Source organism: Corapipo altera, unplaced genomic scaffold (assembly GCF_003945725.1).
Source record: "Corapipo altera isolate COAL_440 unplaced genomic scaffold, ASM394572v1 55, whole genome shotgun sequence".
NCBI lineage: Eukaryota > Metazoa > Chordata > Aves > Passeriformes > Pipridae > Corapipo > Corapipo altera.
This window is the reverse complement of record NW_020884882.1, coordinates 14,436,734-14,451,117: the sequence shown is the minus strand read 5'-3', so window position 1 is coordinate 14,451,117 and position 14,384 is coordinate 14,436,734. Positions and strand designations below refer to the sequence as shown.

The following is a 14,384-nucleotide window of genomic DNA, read 5'->3' as shown; positions in this document are numbered from 1 at the left end:
TCTGTGGCACACGGGCGAGACCACACATGACACGTTGTTAACACAGATGACAGATCCCGTAACGAGCTGCCTTATCTGGACACACCAAAGGAAGCCAGTTAACCTGCACCAGGTACAGCAGGCACTGAGGAGGGTTCCTGTAAGGCACCAGGCTTGTCTTAATATATGTTATAGAACAAGTGTAGTCTCACAGTTAGCATCCACCCCATCCTGGGCAGCTCCCGCGGCTCTTCCTGCCTGAGTCCAGAGTGAGGAGCACTGAGAACATCTCTTTGTTCTTGATATCAGTCCTCCAACCTCACAAAAAGCAATTAGAGAACAGAGCTGGCCTCATCAGACCTTCTGGCATCACCCACTGAACTCATTTATCACGGAAGAAGTCTCATAGGAATTAAAACTGAAAACTTGCACCAACTTTGTGCTGAGAACATGCAAACTGCAGCAGCTTAGAGGCTGACCAAATTTAGCAGATTTCACAGGGACAATGCAAAGCAACCCAGTGCCAAACTTCAAATCCTTGTTTCATATTATGTTGATACTAAAACCCTCTCAAAGAAAACATATCCAGAATTTCTTAACATGGGCAAACAACATTTTTTTTTTCCTGTAATCTTACTCTTGGAAATGACTGAAACACTTGGCCTCAAACATACCATTAAAGGCAAAAATCAGCACTGGACAATGCCCAGAACACGAGTTTGCAGCCCAAATGTTTAAAGTTTGGCAAAATACTGTGAAAACTGATCTCTGTTAACCTGAGGCAGTGCTACCATTTTTGCCTGTGAGATGAATAGGGAAATACGAATTAGATTTCAATAATGGAAACCATCTCCGATGAGATGAGCACTGGCCTGGCTGCCAGAGCAGTTTATTCACCAGAGCAACAGTTCCACAAAACCACCAGCCCCGCTGAGCCAGGCTTTGCTGCTGAGCACCACACTGGGGCTGTGTCAGCTGAAGAATCCGAAACATCACTTTTATGGGACCCTCCACTTGTACATCAAAACAAGCCTTCTGCTGGGCTCACTCTCCTGGCCTGATTTAGGGATTATCTCTTGGAATCAGATGAAACATTATCTCATGCAGTCTATCATGTTGCTATAGGGAAATAACAAATAGGTGCGTTTCCGATGAAAATGGAAATTAAATATCCCGCGTGTTTCTGGTTTCTTTCTAAGCAGACCCAGCTGTGTGCTCTTTCAAAAAAAAAGTTCCTGACTGACCTCAGCCACCTGAGTAGAACAATAACATTTAAATAGCATCTAGTATTCAAGAAGAAACTTAATTGCATTTAAAAAAGAAAAAAAATCATGGACAACATCTTTGGAAGTTTTACCTTAAGTTGCTTAATTAAATTACATAACCAAAAAATTATCTAATCAAAGCCATAAACTTTTTTACAATTTCCATAGAGTCTTTTTTTTATTTAATTCAGTTATCATCATCATCATCTTTTTTCTGCTCTTAGGGAACACTAGTTCCCTCATGCAAAAACTTTTCCAGTTGTTCAAGATCCACAGTCACTGGCTGTCAACCAACTTTGGAAAAGCCGTAGTATGTGACTGGCATATCTAACCAGGGATAACCTGAATCATTCCTCAGCCTAGAGAGCAGGGCTAAGGTCCAGACTACCTCTGCCTTGCTCTAAACTTGCAAGTTCTACCACCATCACAGCAGTGGAGACACATCAGGGAGACACCATGGTCACAGCACAGGGATGGAGTCCCTGCCTGCTTTCATTTCAGGAGTTTGGCAGGGATTTCAATCATGGATGGAGTTGGAAGGGACCTCTGGAGATTATCCAGTCCAACCCCCCTGCCAGGGTTGTACAGGTTCATATCCAGGGGACTTCTGAATATCCCCAGAGAAGGAGGCTCCACAATCTCTCTGGGCAGCCCATTCCAGGGCTCTGTGACGCTCAAAGTAAAGAAATTTCTCCTCAAATTCAGATAGAACTCCTCATGTTTCAGTTTGTGCCCTGTCACTGGGCACCACTGAAGCAAGGTCTCCTTTCTTTCTTTTCCTGTAGGAAGGTAGATTTTGCTACCAAAATAAAGTCTCAGAGTGAAGGGACCCCTTCTTGTCAGTGTCTCTTTACTAAAGTTGTGCTAAAACCTGTCCAGCATCAACTGCACTGCAGTAACTTAACATTTTAATGCACACTGTGGGTCAGTACAAATGTAGTAAGAGCTGAGTATCCTACAAGATACCTACAGCAAGTACCTGTGTATAGAGTTGGGACAGAAAAGATGATCCTTGCACAACAATTTCCGTTGTGATCCACAGAAAGTCGCTAAGCAAATGCTCAGAAACCAGTTGGGAAACCATAGCACGAGATCCAGACTCTGGGTTGGAATGGTGACTTTGGTCTCATTCCTGACTATTCTGTCATTTTCTTTGTAGCAGAATGAATGGAAATAAGGTTATAAAATTGCACACCCTCTGAATGCCTAAACAACTGGGAAAATTATGGTCCATCCACACTCATAACACAGGGCAGTGTTTCCCACAGACTGGAAAATATCCATAAAGCCTGTGACTTCGGAGTACTTTTCTAGCTCATTGGGCAGTTCACTGGTGTTTTATCCTTTACATCTAAGGCACAGGTTTAATGTGGATCTAAGCACTCAAATGCTGAGCAGCCATAAATGCCATGCTTATTTTATTGTATGTATTTTTATAATCTCATAAAGTTTATATTTTTAATATAGCGAAGAATATGTGAACCTGTCATTTACACCATTCAAATACACAATGACAGTCAGGAGCATAGATGGCCATTTTTCACTTGGAAATACATATTAATCTAAAGCTAATCTATATTAATACAAAGCATTCTTTTTTGTTTGTTGTTTGGTTGGTTTTTTCCTAAATCCACATATATTCTCATATATCTTCTTTGCTTTATAGCCAGGTCCTAAGGCTGTATATAGGCTTTCAGGGACAGAGATTCCTTTCTCTTTTGTGTTTGTTAAATGCCCAGTTCAATCAGCTCCTGCTGTAAAACCGAGGCTCACAGACAGCGCCACAATCCGAGAGGGAAATAAATTCCAGTGAGCATTTTCAACTTTGCCACAGCTGAGTTTTGTACCATGGCATTCATCTCGTTGTGCCTTCCATTTCAACTGCAGTTCTACCCTGCTTAAATATGGTAAGAATTATCCTGGGGGACCGTAGCAAGACGTAGCCGTGTTTATTTGTAATTGCTACAAAATGGTTTACAAAATTGTTAGTGTCCTTTATTACGCCTTCTACTGAAGCACTTGCCTGTTAATTAGAGAAATTTCAGCTGTCATAGCTGGCAATTATGGCTCCTGTATCACTGTCTGTTATGAATAGTCAATGAGGGCTGATTAATATGCATGAGTGGCACTATATAGCGTGTGCCTGGGCGCGGAGTGCGGCAGAGGGAGGGAGCAGGGGATGCAGGAGCTGCCGGGGGAAGAGGAGAGAGCAAAGCAGGAGAGCTCTGCAGCCCCCGGAGCGACACCCCCGAGCCGTGCTGGGGTCCGGCCGCCTCACCTGGGGGTCCCGAGGATACCTGATGTGTGCCGGCTGACAGACACCGCCCGGGGCCATCGGGAGGAGTGTTTCTGCCACTTTTAATTTAAACATGGGATGCAGTTTGTGCACTCTGCAGAAGCAGGAAGAGCAGTACAAGTTGCTGTATGAAGTTTGTCAGGTAAAGAGCTACATTTCGTTTCTCTTTTAGGCTTGTGAGCGCTGTTATTGGCAGGGAACCAAAAACTGCTGGTGAAAGTGGAAACGAGAGGGGGTTTGCCTTATTTGATGTGTGTGTGATAACGATTATGTTTTTAGGATGTACCTTCCCATTTACACTTGCAGAGCATCAAATATTTAAATGCAGCTGTTATACATCAAACTTTTTACAAAACTTTCGTCACAAAACAAGACTCTTGTTCATTTCTCCAGTGTGTATTCGGTAAAATTTCTTGACAAGGATTGTGCCGTGGTCACCCACTGTTTACACAAGTTAGGAAAGATGCACAGGGAATGTTTTGTACCTGTCTATAAGTACCTGCAGCCACTTGTTTCTGTGCAGTGCATTCACTAATGCTCAGTCTGGTCTGTAAGTGCCTGTTCCTGTCAGTTTAAGTCTAGTTGTTGTGGGTTTTGTATCTTGGCGTATAAAATTACCAGTTAGCAGACACTTAGATTTGACAGCTGATTAAAACTACTGCCCTACAGATCCTTACACACCAAATTAGTCATATTAGGCTTCTGAGAAGTTTTCTATAAATGTAATAACACATCAACCTCTATTACAAAGCTGTTGTTTCTGCTTTTCCTTCTGCCTGCCTCTGAAATGTCTTACTCTGGCACATCTCAAGTATGATTTGAACTGAGAAAGTGGGATGGAACCATGCAAAGCCATGGCCAGGTGTTTCAGGATGTATTTCTGCGGAATGTGAATCTTTGGAAATAGGCTTGTATACTCATAGTTAACACTGAAAAGCTGAAGTGGGTTGTCTGTACAAAGGCTCTGGATGAACAGAAACTACCCAGGTCCTTTGAGCTGTACTTCTACCCCCTTGCAATTCCTGAGGTGGTTTACAGTAAGTGAAAATTGCTGGGTGACATTCCCAGCGCTGCCGTGTTCCACGCTGCCGGCAGAGGGAATTGCTCAGCAATCCCGTGTCCTGCTGCCTTCCCACCTGCAGCTGATCCCAGATACTGATGGCACTGACAACAAAGTGAATAAAAGATGTGGTCTGTATGTTATGCTGGTAGGGAAGTGATTAAATTTTAACCACATAGTTCTGATCTAATTCTTACTCGCTCGCCCAAGGGACGCTGACGCCTGGTGGAATAAAAAAAACTTGTGGGAGCAAATAGAAAGACATGTTGACTGTCATTTCTATTTATACCAGCACACTTCCACTAAGCTGCTGTGCATGTGATAGTGGGAAGAATTTTAGAGAGATGTAATCAGATTTCTTGGCCCCTGTTCTGTGCTGAGCACTGGTCCCAGATGCTGCAGCAGCACACCTGGGGCCGGGGGTGGTTCGTGTGAATCCTCTGCTCAGATCAAGCAGTGGTTGTGCTAATAATTCCTTATCCCCCAAAGTCACCAAGTTTGAGTGCAGTCTGGGTTTGAGGACTATCAATGAGTCGCATTCAGGAGTGCAACAACCAGGACAAAGTGAGACAGCAACAGATTCTGAACGTTGTGATTGTTTAGGAAACTTACCCAATTTTTGTTGTGAAAGAAAGGTGACAGAGAACCTTTGCAACTTACTGACATCTCCCAACAGATGCAGGACAGCATTCTTTAAATGCATGTCCTTAAATCAGTCCCAGGAACAGTCCCCCTGATATCTGAGATGTCTGAACTATCCGGTGCTGGCTGCAGGTGCAGATCCCTGGCAGGAGTTTGGACTTAGAAATCAACCTGCACAGTGCCCAGCGCTCCTGATTAACTTCAAGGATGGAAGTCCTTGGGGAACCACTGTTGGAATACCCTTAGTTTCTACAGAAGTGAAAGGTGCATGTAATCCTGTAAAACTGGGATTTCCAACATAGTAAAACTTGAATTATTTAAAACTATAATCCCTGATTATTCTAAAATATAAATAACTGTGCAAAATTATTTTAACAGGACTACTTTGATTTCCCTGTTTCACAAGATAGGAGGGAGGGAATTCTATAGCTTATGGAGCACATCCAGATAATTATATGTCACTGTAACTATAAAAATATGTCCTCATGTAACCTACACATCGGAGCAATCACTTAAAATTTAACAGTGAGGGAGATGAAGGATCATTGTCATTTAAAATTGCAGAATATAGAACTCTTAAAATATGACAGCAGTAGAAAATGCCTCTTACAGTGTTTTTATTTTTTGGCATCCATGTAACCCTAATATCATGTGATAAAATGACATTGCCATTTAAGAAGTCTGAGTTAGACAAAATTTACATAACTTGGTTTTAGGGAATATTTAGCATTATTACAAATAAATCCCCTTAGATTTTTTGTTTAAAAGTTCATGACTCCAAGATATACGAATTAAGAAAACACTTGAAAGAATTAATAATAGTACATAACTTCACTTTCTCTATTATTCCAAGAGCTTTAGTGTGGCTGGGAAACTAATGCTTCAAAAAAATTACAATTCCAGAAGGTCTGGTAGGGCTGGCTCTGTAAGTCCTCGTAACAGTGAGCACAAAGAGGATCAAATATACCAGGGCTCAGGCTTTATCCTTTCCTCATCCATAGATAATTCAAAGAGATCCTCTTCATTAAGGGCTTTGGCACATTGCCTACAATTTCTTTTTGGGCCGCTGTGAGCTTAATGATGCAGAACAATGGTCTTCCCTCTTGTTGAGCACTTACCTTATTGTACCTTTAATCACATAATAAAAACCAAATTAAGACACCTCATCATTAAAGGCTGTTGTAGCTGTGCATATCAATGCTTTGTGGTACAAATACAAAGGGGACTGTGGCAGCTTGGAATCCTGATGCAGAACAGTCAGTGTGCTCCTGGCACACTCGGGATGTATATCCTGTCTCAGGTGTATCCCGAGGTTTACTTCCTGGCTGCATGCAGCACAGGAAATGCAGTAATTATATACCACTAGATTTTGGGTTTTGGGTTAAGTGGAAATCTTCTTCAGAACATTTTAAAGATTGTGAAAACAGAGGGAGAAGGGGAAAGGAAGAAAATTGGGAGGATGTTTCACACCAGTTTTCCAACGTGCTTTTCTCAATGTCATCAGCTTCTACACAAACAATAACAGAAATAAGGGCTTTTCCCTTTGTAGGAAAATTCCAAGGAGACCAAAAAGTAACTTTCATTAAAGGAAACTTACTTGCAGAAATAAGAAGATTGAGTCATCTGAGATAAAGTTCTTTTAAAATAAACTAAAAAAAAATTTTTAAGCTCTCAATTTAAGTAACTTTCTCAGTACCTAATTTGCATTCAGCACATGTTACACATACTTTGGGAGAAAAGCACACAGCAAAATAATTTCCTAAATGAACATAGTATTTTATAGAATCATCATAGAATGGTTTGGATTGGAAGGAACCTTAAAGATCATCTCCTTCCAACCCCCTGCTATGGTCAGGGACACCTTCCCCTAGAAGAATTTCCAAGGATACGACCACAGAATTTTAAATCACAGATGACTCTAAACTGCACAGGCAACACTCAGAGCTTTTTCCTGGGATTTAAGATGATGGAGTTCATCCAGTTCTCATGCTGGGAAGATGTCATATAACCAACCCATCAAAAGTGGCACTTCCAGCTCAGAAACCATGCAATAAGTGAGTGTGGAGACTAATCCCTTCCTCCAGGCTGTCCCTCCAGAATAAGGACAGAAACGCTGGCAGGAAACAAGCTCATGTTGCCACTGCCCTTGGTTCAGATGAGCCGAGGTCAGAAGATTCCTGCTCTGTGATTGTTGAGCTGGCATCTTTCACAAATACTAAAGTTCATATATAAATAAACAGTTGTTGCAGTGACCTTTTAGCATTTCGGTAACTTGAAAGCCTCTCACATGTTCTTGGCCTGGCACAACCCTGGGACAAGTAAAAATGACAGTGCTGGTAAAAACAATAGTGGGCAGGCTGGATCTGTCTTTTAAACTAGACTGGGATGTGATGTGACCAAGGTTATATAAGCACCAAGGTCAGATACAAATTGCTGTGCTAATGAGAGGTCAGTGGTGATGAGGAACAAACCAATGCTGTGTTCCACTGGCAGCTTCCAGCAGCATCATTTGCAAGGAGCCAGTTCTCCAGAAGAACTCACACAAAAACCAGTTGCACTGAGCTGATCACCCATGCAGTTCATTTCTCCATTAGAATTCCAATCACATGTTCAGACTTGCAAAAACGAGACTAAAGCAATCAATCATTAAGAAAGTCTGATTCAAGGAAACAGTCTAACTAGACTTAAACCTACTGAGCAATGATGTTATCCTAAATCGGGGCCAAAATGAAGCTTGCCAAAATAAACATTCAGCTCAGGAAAAAAAAAAAATTCTAATCAAAACTGTAAGATTTGGAAAACAGAAATAATTGCCTCTGTACATATGCTTTTCACACCCTCAAATTTAATTGGGCAGCCAGAGAATTAGTTGCTCTACATTTCAGTAGTTTTCCATGTTGAAGACCAAAGTGGTTGTGCCAATTATAGGAAACTACTCTACTTGAAATACAGTGTATGGCTTCAAGTGCTCTGTATGTGCAGCCTGTGCTGCAGCTGAAATTAAGACTAGTGTTGAAGTTCTGTCACTTCACTGCCATTGAACTTGACCTCAATAACAGTTGTGGACCTATCACACTTACTTCAAAGTAGGTATGTGTTTGCTTAAACAAGATGTTAATTCCAAGGGCTTTGTTCTAGACAGGGTTTTCTGCTGCTAAATTAGTTCAGCTGTAGAAAAACTCTGCTTGACAGACTGGAGACTCATAATCTTCAGAAAACTGCCCTTTAATGATCGTGGCGCCTGTCTGTGGCTCACAAGTCCCCTTTCCTAATTAGACATTTACCAGAAACTGGCAATTGAAATTTTCCTCATCAGTTGATGATGAATAATGCAATGCCTCTGTTAGGATTTCTCTGGAAGATACTCTTTATTGTAAAGTTAAAGGAATATTTTGGCCATTAAAGGAACATAAACAAGTGCCTAATGTCACCTGTGATATAAATGGATAATTTGACCTACTCTGCGCATGAAATATCTTACTGCTTCATAATCTTCCTAAAGTCTATGGTGCCTTTCTTCTTTACATTGGGCAGATAAAATGCTTAGCCATAGCATGGATTTATTTGGAGTTTTTTAGAAGTGATAAATGATTGAAGGGATGAGTTTTGTAATGCTTTACACTTATACATCTGTTTAATCCTATGAAGCAGGTGGCAAGAAGTCACAAGGGAGAAGGCACCAGGGACGATCACTCTGGGCTTTACTGTCACATGTCAGACAAGGGCTGGGAAAAAGGAAACATATGGAGTAATGAAAAAGTGCTGATTTGATAAATGTGCTTTGTTGTGTTGATTAATAATGAAACAAAAGGTCAGGTTTCATTTTCACTACGACAGAACACCTCTACAGTTACATGTACACTGGGATTGGTCCTTGCAGAGACTCAGTGGGTAAATGGGAGCAGATCCAGCTGACCCTCCTGAACTTGGTAACAAATCAGGGATTTGACAGGAGAGGGGCAGAATAAATAATATCAAATATTTAAAGCATGAACTTTAAACCATACTGCAATATTCACTGCTTTAGTCGGTGATTATTGAAGGAGAGCTTCCTATTAATGCGGGGGCAAAAAGCCAGGTGCCACCATCCAAAATACAAGTGGTCACAATCATGGCAGTGTTTTCTTCCTTGTGTCCCTAGAGTGATAATCCTGGACAGGGACAGTGGGTGATTGGTCACATTGTCCACTGGCACAGAACTGGGCATTTCATTTCATTTATAATTGCTGAAATATCTCCTGGCTTTACACTGAGAGAGCACCTTAGCTGAGGTCTTGCCATATCTCAAACCTGCCATCAGATCCATCAGATGCCTTGGGAACACCTAGGAAGTCAGAGTTCTCTTCACAGAAAGAGTAACTGTGCACTCAGTGTAAAACCATGTTTGGCCTGTCCATTTTCACGGATCATGTGCATTTACTCTGAGTAATGACAGAATCACAGAATGCTCTGAGTTGGAAGGGACCCACAAGGAGGGAATGGGAGGATGGGCTCAAAAACTACAAACAGTGAAAGACAGTGCAGAAATGGGAATGCTGGGAATTAGAATGGCCTTAAACACAGTGTCTAGGAGATGCTTTCATGTGACCTCAGGCAGATCGCTGACTTGTTCTGTGTTTTATCTTCTCATCTGTAAAATATTTCTTTTGTCTCTTTTCTTGGTCTCCAGAGGCAGCACTGGCTTTTGTTGTGTGTTTGCATAGTCTGATATGCTACTAAAATAATTATTATTTGAAGGCCTGGTCTGTGCACCACCTTGTACTACTCTGAGTTTAATTGAGGTATGGTGTTAAATATTGCTCTACTGAACTGTGTGAGCTATAGGTGCTAGAAGGCCACAGTAGGGGAAAGTTCCTTCCAAATGTGTCTTTTTCTTGGACCATTCTCAAAGCACCCTCTTCATGGCACTGTTGGAGAAAGGGGCTGGTCTGTGGGGAATTCTGGTCTGATTCAGTACACGAATTGGTTTCTTATATTACTCCAATTTAGCTTGAATCCATGTAACATTGCACCCTCAACTAAACAGATTAATTTTTTCATGCTGTTTACCGTCATGGTGTGTTATTTAGGCATAGATATAGAATACACAGTTTTTAACAAGCTCTCATTCATAAAAATCTGTCATTTGCTGCACTAAATTAATCCCTAGAGATAGGTTTTGGCCTCTTGGGAGGAGCACATGTGAGAAGGGTAAGAGCATTGCCTGAGGTGCCATGCTCAGGGCAGTGTTAGAGGTGGGCAAAGCTACAGGATGTGAGAAATGGGGTAATTGCACTTGCAGAATCACAGTCATTAGTAATTCATGATTATTTATGGCTGTCATTTGTACCTCACTCAGAGATACCATTGATTGTCTCCCTCTGGGTCAAGCTGCTGAAATGGCAGAAAGAGTCATTAAAAGGGGAGATCTGAAAACTTCTGTGTTTTAGATGGGCCTGGGTTGTTAAACCATGAACAGATACACAAAAGATCGCTTTAAAACAGAAATATGGAAAAGTATTTCTGCCCTGCTGTAAAGTCATTTAACGTGATTAATGCATATTTAAGAAAAAAGGGCTCCAATAAAACTTTGCTTTTAGAGAAAGTACAGGAGTCTCAGAAGCCCCAGCATTGCTCTAAATGTGTTTTCATTGAAGCAAATGATAAAATTCCCTGTGGTTTTATTTTGAGTTGTGATCCACAGGAGCAAAGCCTGAGAACCCAAGAAAAAGCAGCACATTTTAGTATTCTGCAGACAGTACTAGTGCTGCCTTGTTAATACGTAAATGTGCTAATTACAAGCAAAATAAAAATTCCTTTATTTCCAGGGCCTTTCTCCCAAGATTTTCCATTTGCAAGTTAACGGTTTAGAGAACAAATGTATTCTGTGCTCTTAAGTAAAAGAATTTTTCCTTGGTCTTAACTATTTTGTCATGGATGGCTCACAAGGCAGAAGGGAAATGCACACACATGGAAACAGTCTATTACTAAACAATGTATTTCTGGGTTTTTGAAAGAGAGGGAGACTGTACATATGAGGGAAATAAAAGAGGGATTAAATGGAGCTGCAAGAAGAATTAACCTATATTTCGAACCTTCTTTCTCCAATTCCTGAGGAAAAGGGGGTTTAGAAAATAGGCTTTTTGCTGCTCTAGCTTCTGTAAAAATCTTTAAAGTTCTGCTGCTTTTTCTTAATATGCAGACTTCTTAAGAACTTGCTAAAGAAGTGAATCAGACCATAAAGAGTGTTTTAAATGGAGCACAGACGTCTGTAGTCTAACAGAACTAGCATTTTTATAGGGCACTTCCCAAGGATTTGCATGAATTTCTACAAAGAAAAGCTGCTTACTCATTCTTAGGCAAAAAAAAGTTTTTTCTCTGTGACATTTGTGAGGCATAGGAGAGCCAACAAGCTGTACAATGCATACAAATGTTGTACATTCATGGCATTAAACTCATAGAAATCAGTCTAACTTGAGGGAAGAAAATAATTTTCTTTTACTGGAATGTTTCTAGTTTCTTCTGTGTAGTACCAGCGTCCAGCAAACACTATTCCAGCAAAAATAAAGTACTAAGTAATTATAATTACACTCAGTAAACTCATGCACAGGGATTTTCTGGCTTTCTCATTCTTCCAGTAACTACTTCTACCAGTGTCCAGAGTTACTTCAGCTGAACTATTGCAGATGCTGTTTGCTCCTTCCTGAATTTCTCACCTCCATTCACTGAGCATCCTCCTCTCATTCCCTTGTGCCAGTCCCTTCCTAGCACAGCCCTGTCCTGGTGCTCCTGCATCCCCTCTCCAGGCTCCCAGAGGCTCCTCTTTGTGCTCCTGCTGTCACTAAAAGTGGAAAACTGGGAATAAGTTCCAGGACAACCTTTCTTATGTAAATAACCCAGGTGTGTAAGTTCTGCTGTCACAGGCAAAGAGAAAGAACCAATAGTGGGGTTTACAGAAAATTTTCAGAAGGAAAACGTAGTAAGAATTGGTGGGAACCAGGAGGAAATTTTGTCCTTGTAAACAAGTGACATATTTTGATGTACCTGAAAGCCTCTAATTTATGCCTGCCATTAAAAAGTGGCAATTAATTCGTCTTCTCTACCCTCCCGGAGAAATGAAACATGTAAATCACTTACCTTGCTCAATAATTAAACAGCAGCTATTGATAAAATGACATTTATGTAATAGCACAGCCGTGTACTATCTTGCCTCATACCTCAAATAAAAATAGGAGTGTGTTTTCTAGTAACAGAGAACAATTCTGTCAGCCCAGTCTTGGCTGCAAACTCCCATTGATTTCACAGGAGGTCCAGCCTTGTCCTCACAGCGTGAAGGCTGGAGTGCTCCAGCCTCCCAACTCTGTGCCAATTCTGACCTCAGGATGATTTGGCTGGAAATCTAACATCTAAACAGTGACAGTTGGCTCAGGAATTGCTGGAGGATCCCAAACCTCTCAGCAGAATAATTGTTAAGGTAATAGCAGATATGTAAGGTATAAAACATGAGAAAATCTGTCCTTGCAAAAGGTATTTCGCTGTGACATACCCAGAATTAGTAGAGGAAGAAGGAGATGTCAACAGGAAGGATGCCAAATGCCTCACACAGCTCTGACACGGAGAGGAGCCGTTGTATATCCAATACCTTACACACTTGCAGCACCGGAAAATTGTATGGAAAGCCACGTCCTAGCAAAGCGGTGCAGATTCTTTACGTGCCTAAAGAGACATGAGGATTTGTCCTGTTTTTTTTTTTTTTTCCTTTTCTCCTTGTTGACAAGGACATCACTGATCACAAATGATCACTGATCTGTTCATTCCCCCTTTCCAGTGGCCATGGCTACTGTGGCATCTGAAATGCTGCTTAACATGTAGTTCCCAACTTGAGAGAGATTTGAGAACAGACTCAAGAAGGCACTTGGATCTTGCCATCACTACACCCCACAACATCCTACTGCCCATATTCTTTTATCTCTGAGGTAGCACTCAAACATTTCCAGCCTTTGACATTCTTAGAAGTTGATTCTTAAACTATAGTCACACTGTATTTGTTGTGTTCACACTTCCTAAACTGTCACGGGATGTTCCTCAGCAGTTCCACCTGATGTTTAGGGTTCAACAGTGAAGTCCATCTGCTACATCCATTTGGGATCAGATACAGCATATTGGTTATTTTCTTTTTTTTTCTTTTTATTAGTTCCTGTCTCTTTTTCTCCCTGTTTACTTCCTGGAGATAGCAATTAATGAAAGAGTTTAAGACACTATTTCCATTTATCTGTTTGGTGGGACCATCCATTTGGGTTTGTGTCTGTTCTACCTTCTTGCATCATCTCCTTTTCTCAAATATAAATATACAAGCACATGTTACCTTAATTGACCATGACAGCATTTTCCATTCCAGTATCCCAGTTTGGCCATGCCAATGGAGTGCCAATGGCAGCCTTTGCTCCCTGACATCTCACTTTGCTGTTGGTGCATCTCCCAGTCAGAGCCTGAACTGAGGCTTTGCAAAGGCAAAACTCCCAGGCACTTTAGTGAGCATCAAATCAAGCTCAGGTGACTATTTTATTTTTATTCCAAGTATTAAAGGAAAACTTCCAGAAGACACAAACCTCCCTGACAGGATTATGCCGTGTTTATCTATAGATTTCTCGTTACCTTTACAATGTAGATTTTAGTGGCATCCTCTCTGCAACCTGCTTGTGTGCAGAAGAATATAACATACAGTATATACTATAAATTAAAAATACTATAAATATTATTCTATTTCATAACCATTACATAGTTTCTATTAAAAAAGTGAAGCATACCTCCCTTATTTACTGTCTGGCCTTAATTCAGAGTATTTATCTCCATGTCTCATGCAGTGTTTAATCCTACTGTCTGGCTCCACTACAGATTTCATCAGGGTCCATTCAGCTCAGTTTTAAGTCCAGACACTGCAGTTTAACTACATCTTTCTCCATATTCAATATATTCCCAACGCTAAGAAGGTCCAAAAGCTAAGCATTTCACCATTTCAGACAAGTTAATTTATCCATCTTTTGTGCCATGAAAGATTCCATTGTCTCTGTCACATGGCATTTTCCTAAGAAATTATGCATATTTGTAGTTTTTGGCAGTCTTCTGAAGCATTCATATGCATGATTTTTCTTTTCTGTGTTAT

The 14,384-nt window shown here is 40.9% G+C and overlaps 1 protein-coding gene across 2 annotated transcripts in view; it reads left to right on the top strand.

The window, feature by feature from the left end:
• PDZRN3 (PDZ domain containing ring finger 3) overlaps positions 1 to 14,384 on the top strand; it is a 136,484-nt gene that overhangs the window by 101,638 nt on the left and 20,462 nt on the right. Inside the window, exon 1 of one of the 2 annotated variants that reach the window (XM_027640327.1) lies at positions 3,482 to 3,682. The exons of the other annotated variant lie outside the window; for it this stretch is intronic. Within the exon in view, the coding sequence (XP_027496128.1) occupies positions 3,614 to 3,682 (69 nt within the window). The 5' untranslated portion in view covers positions 3,482 to 3,613. Of the gene's footprint in view, positions 1 to 3,481; positions 3,683 to 14,384 lie in introns of those variants that run through there. 2 annotated transcript variants of the gene reach the window in all.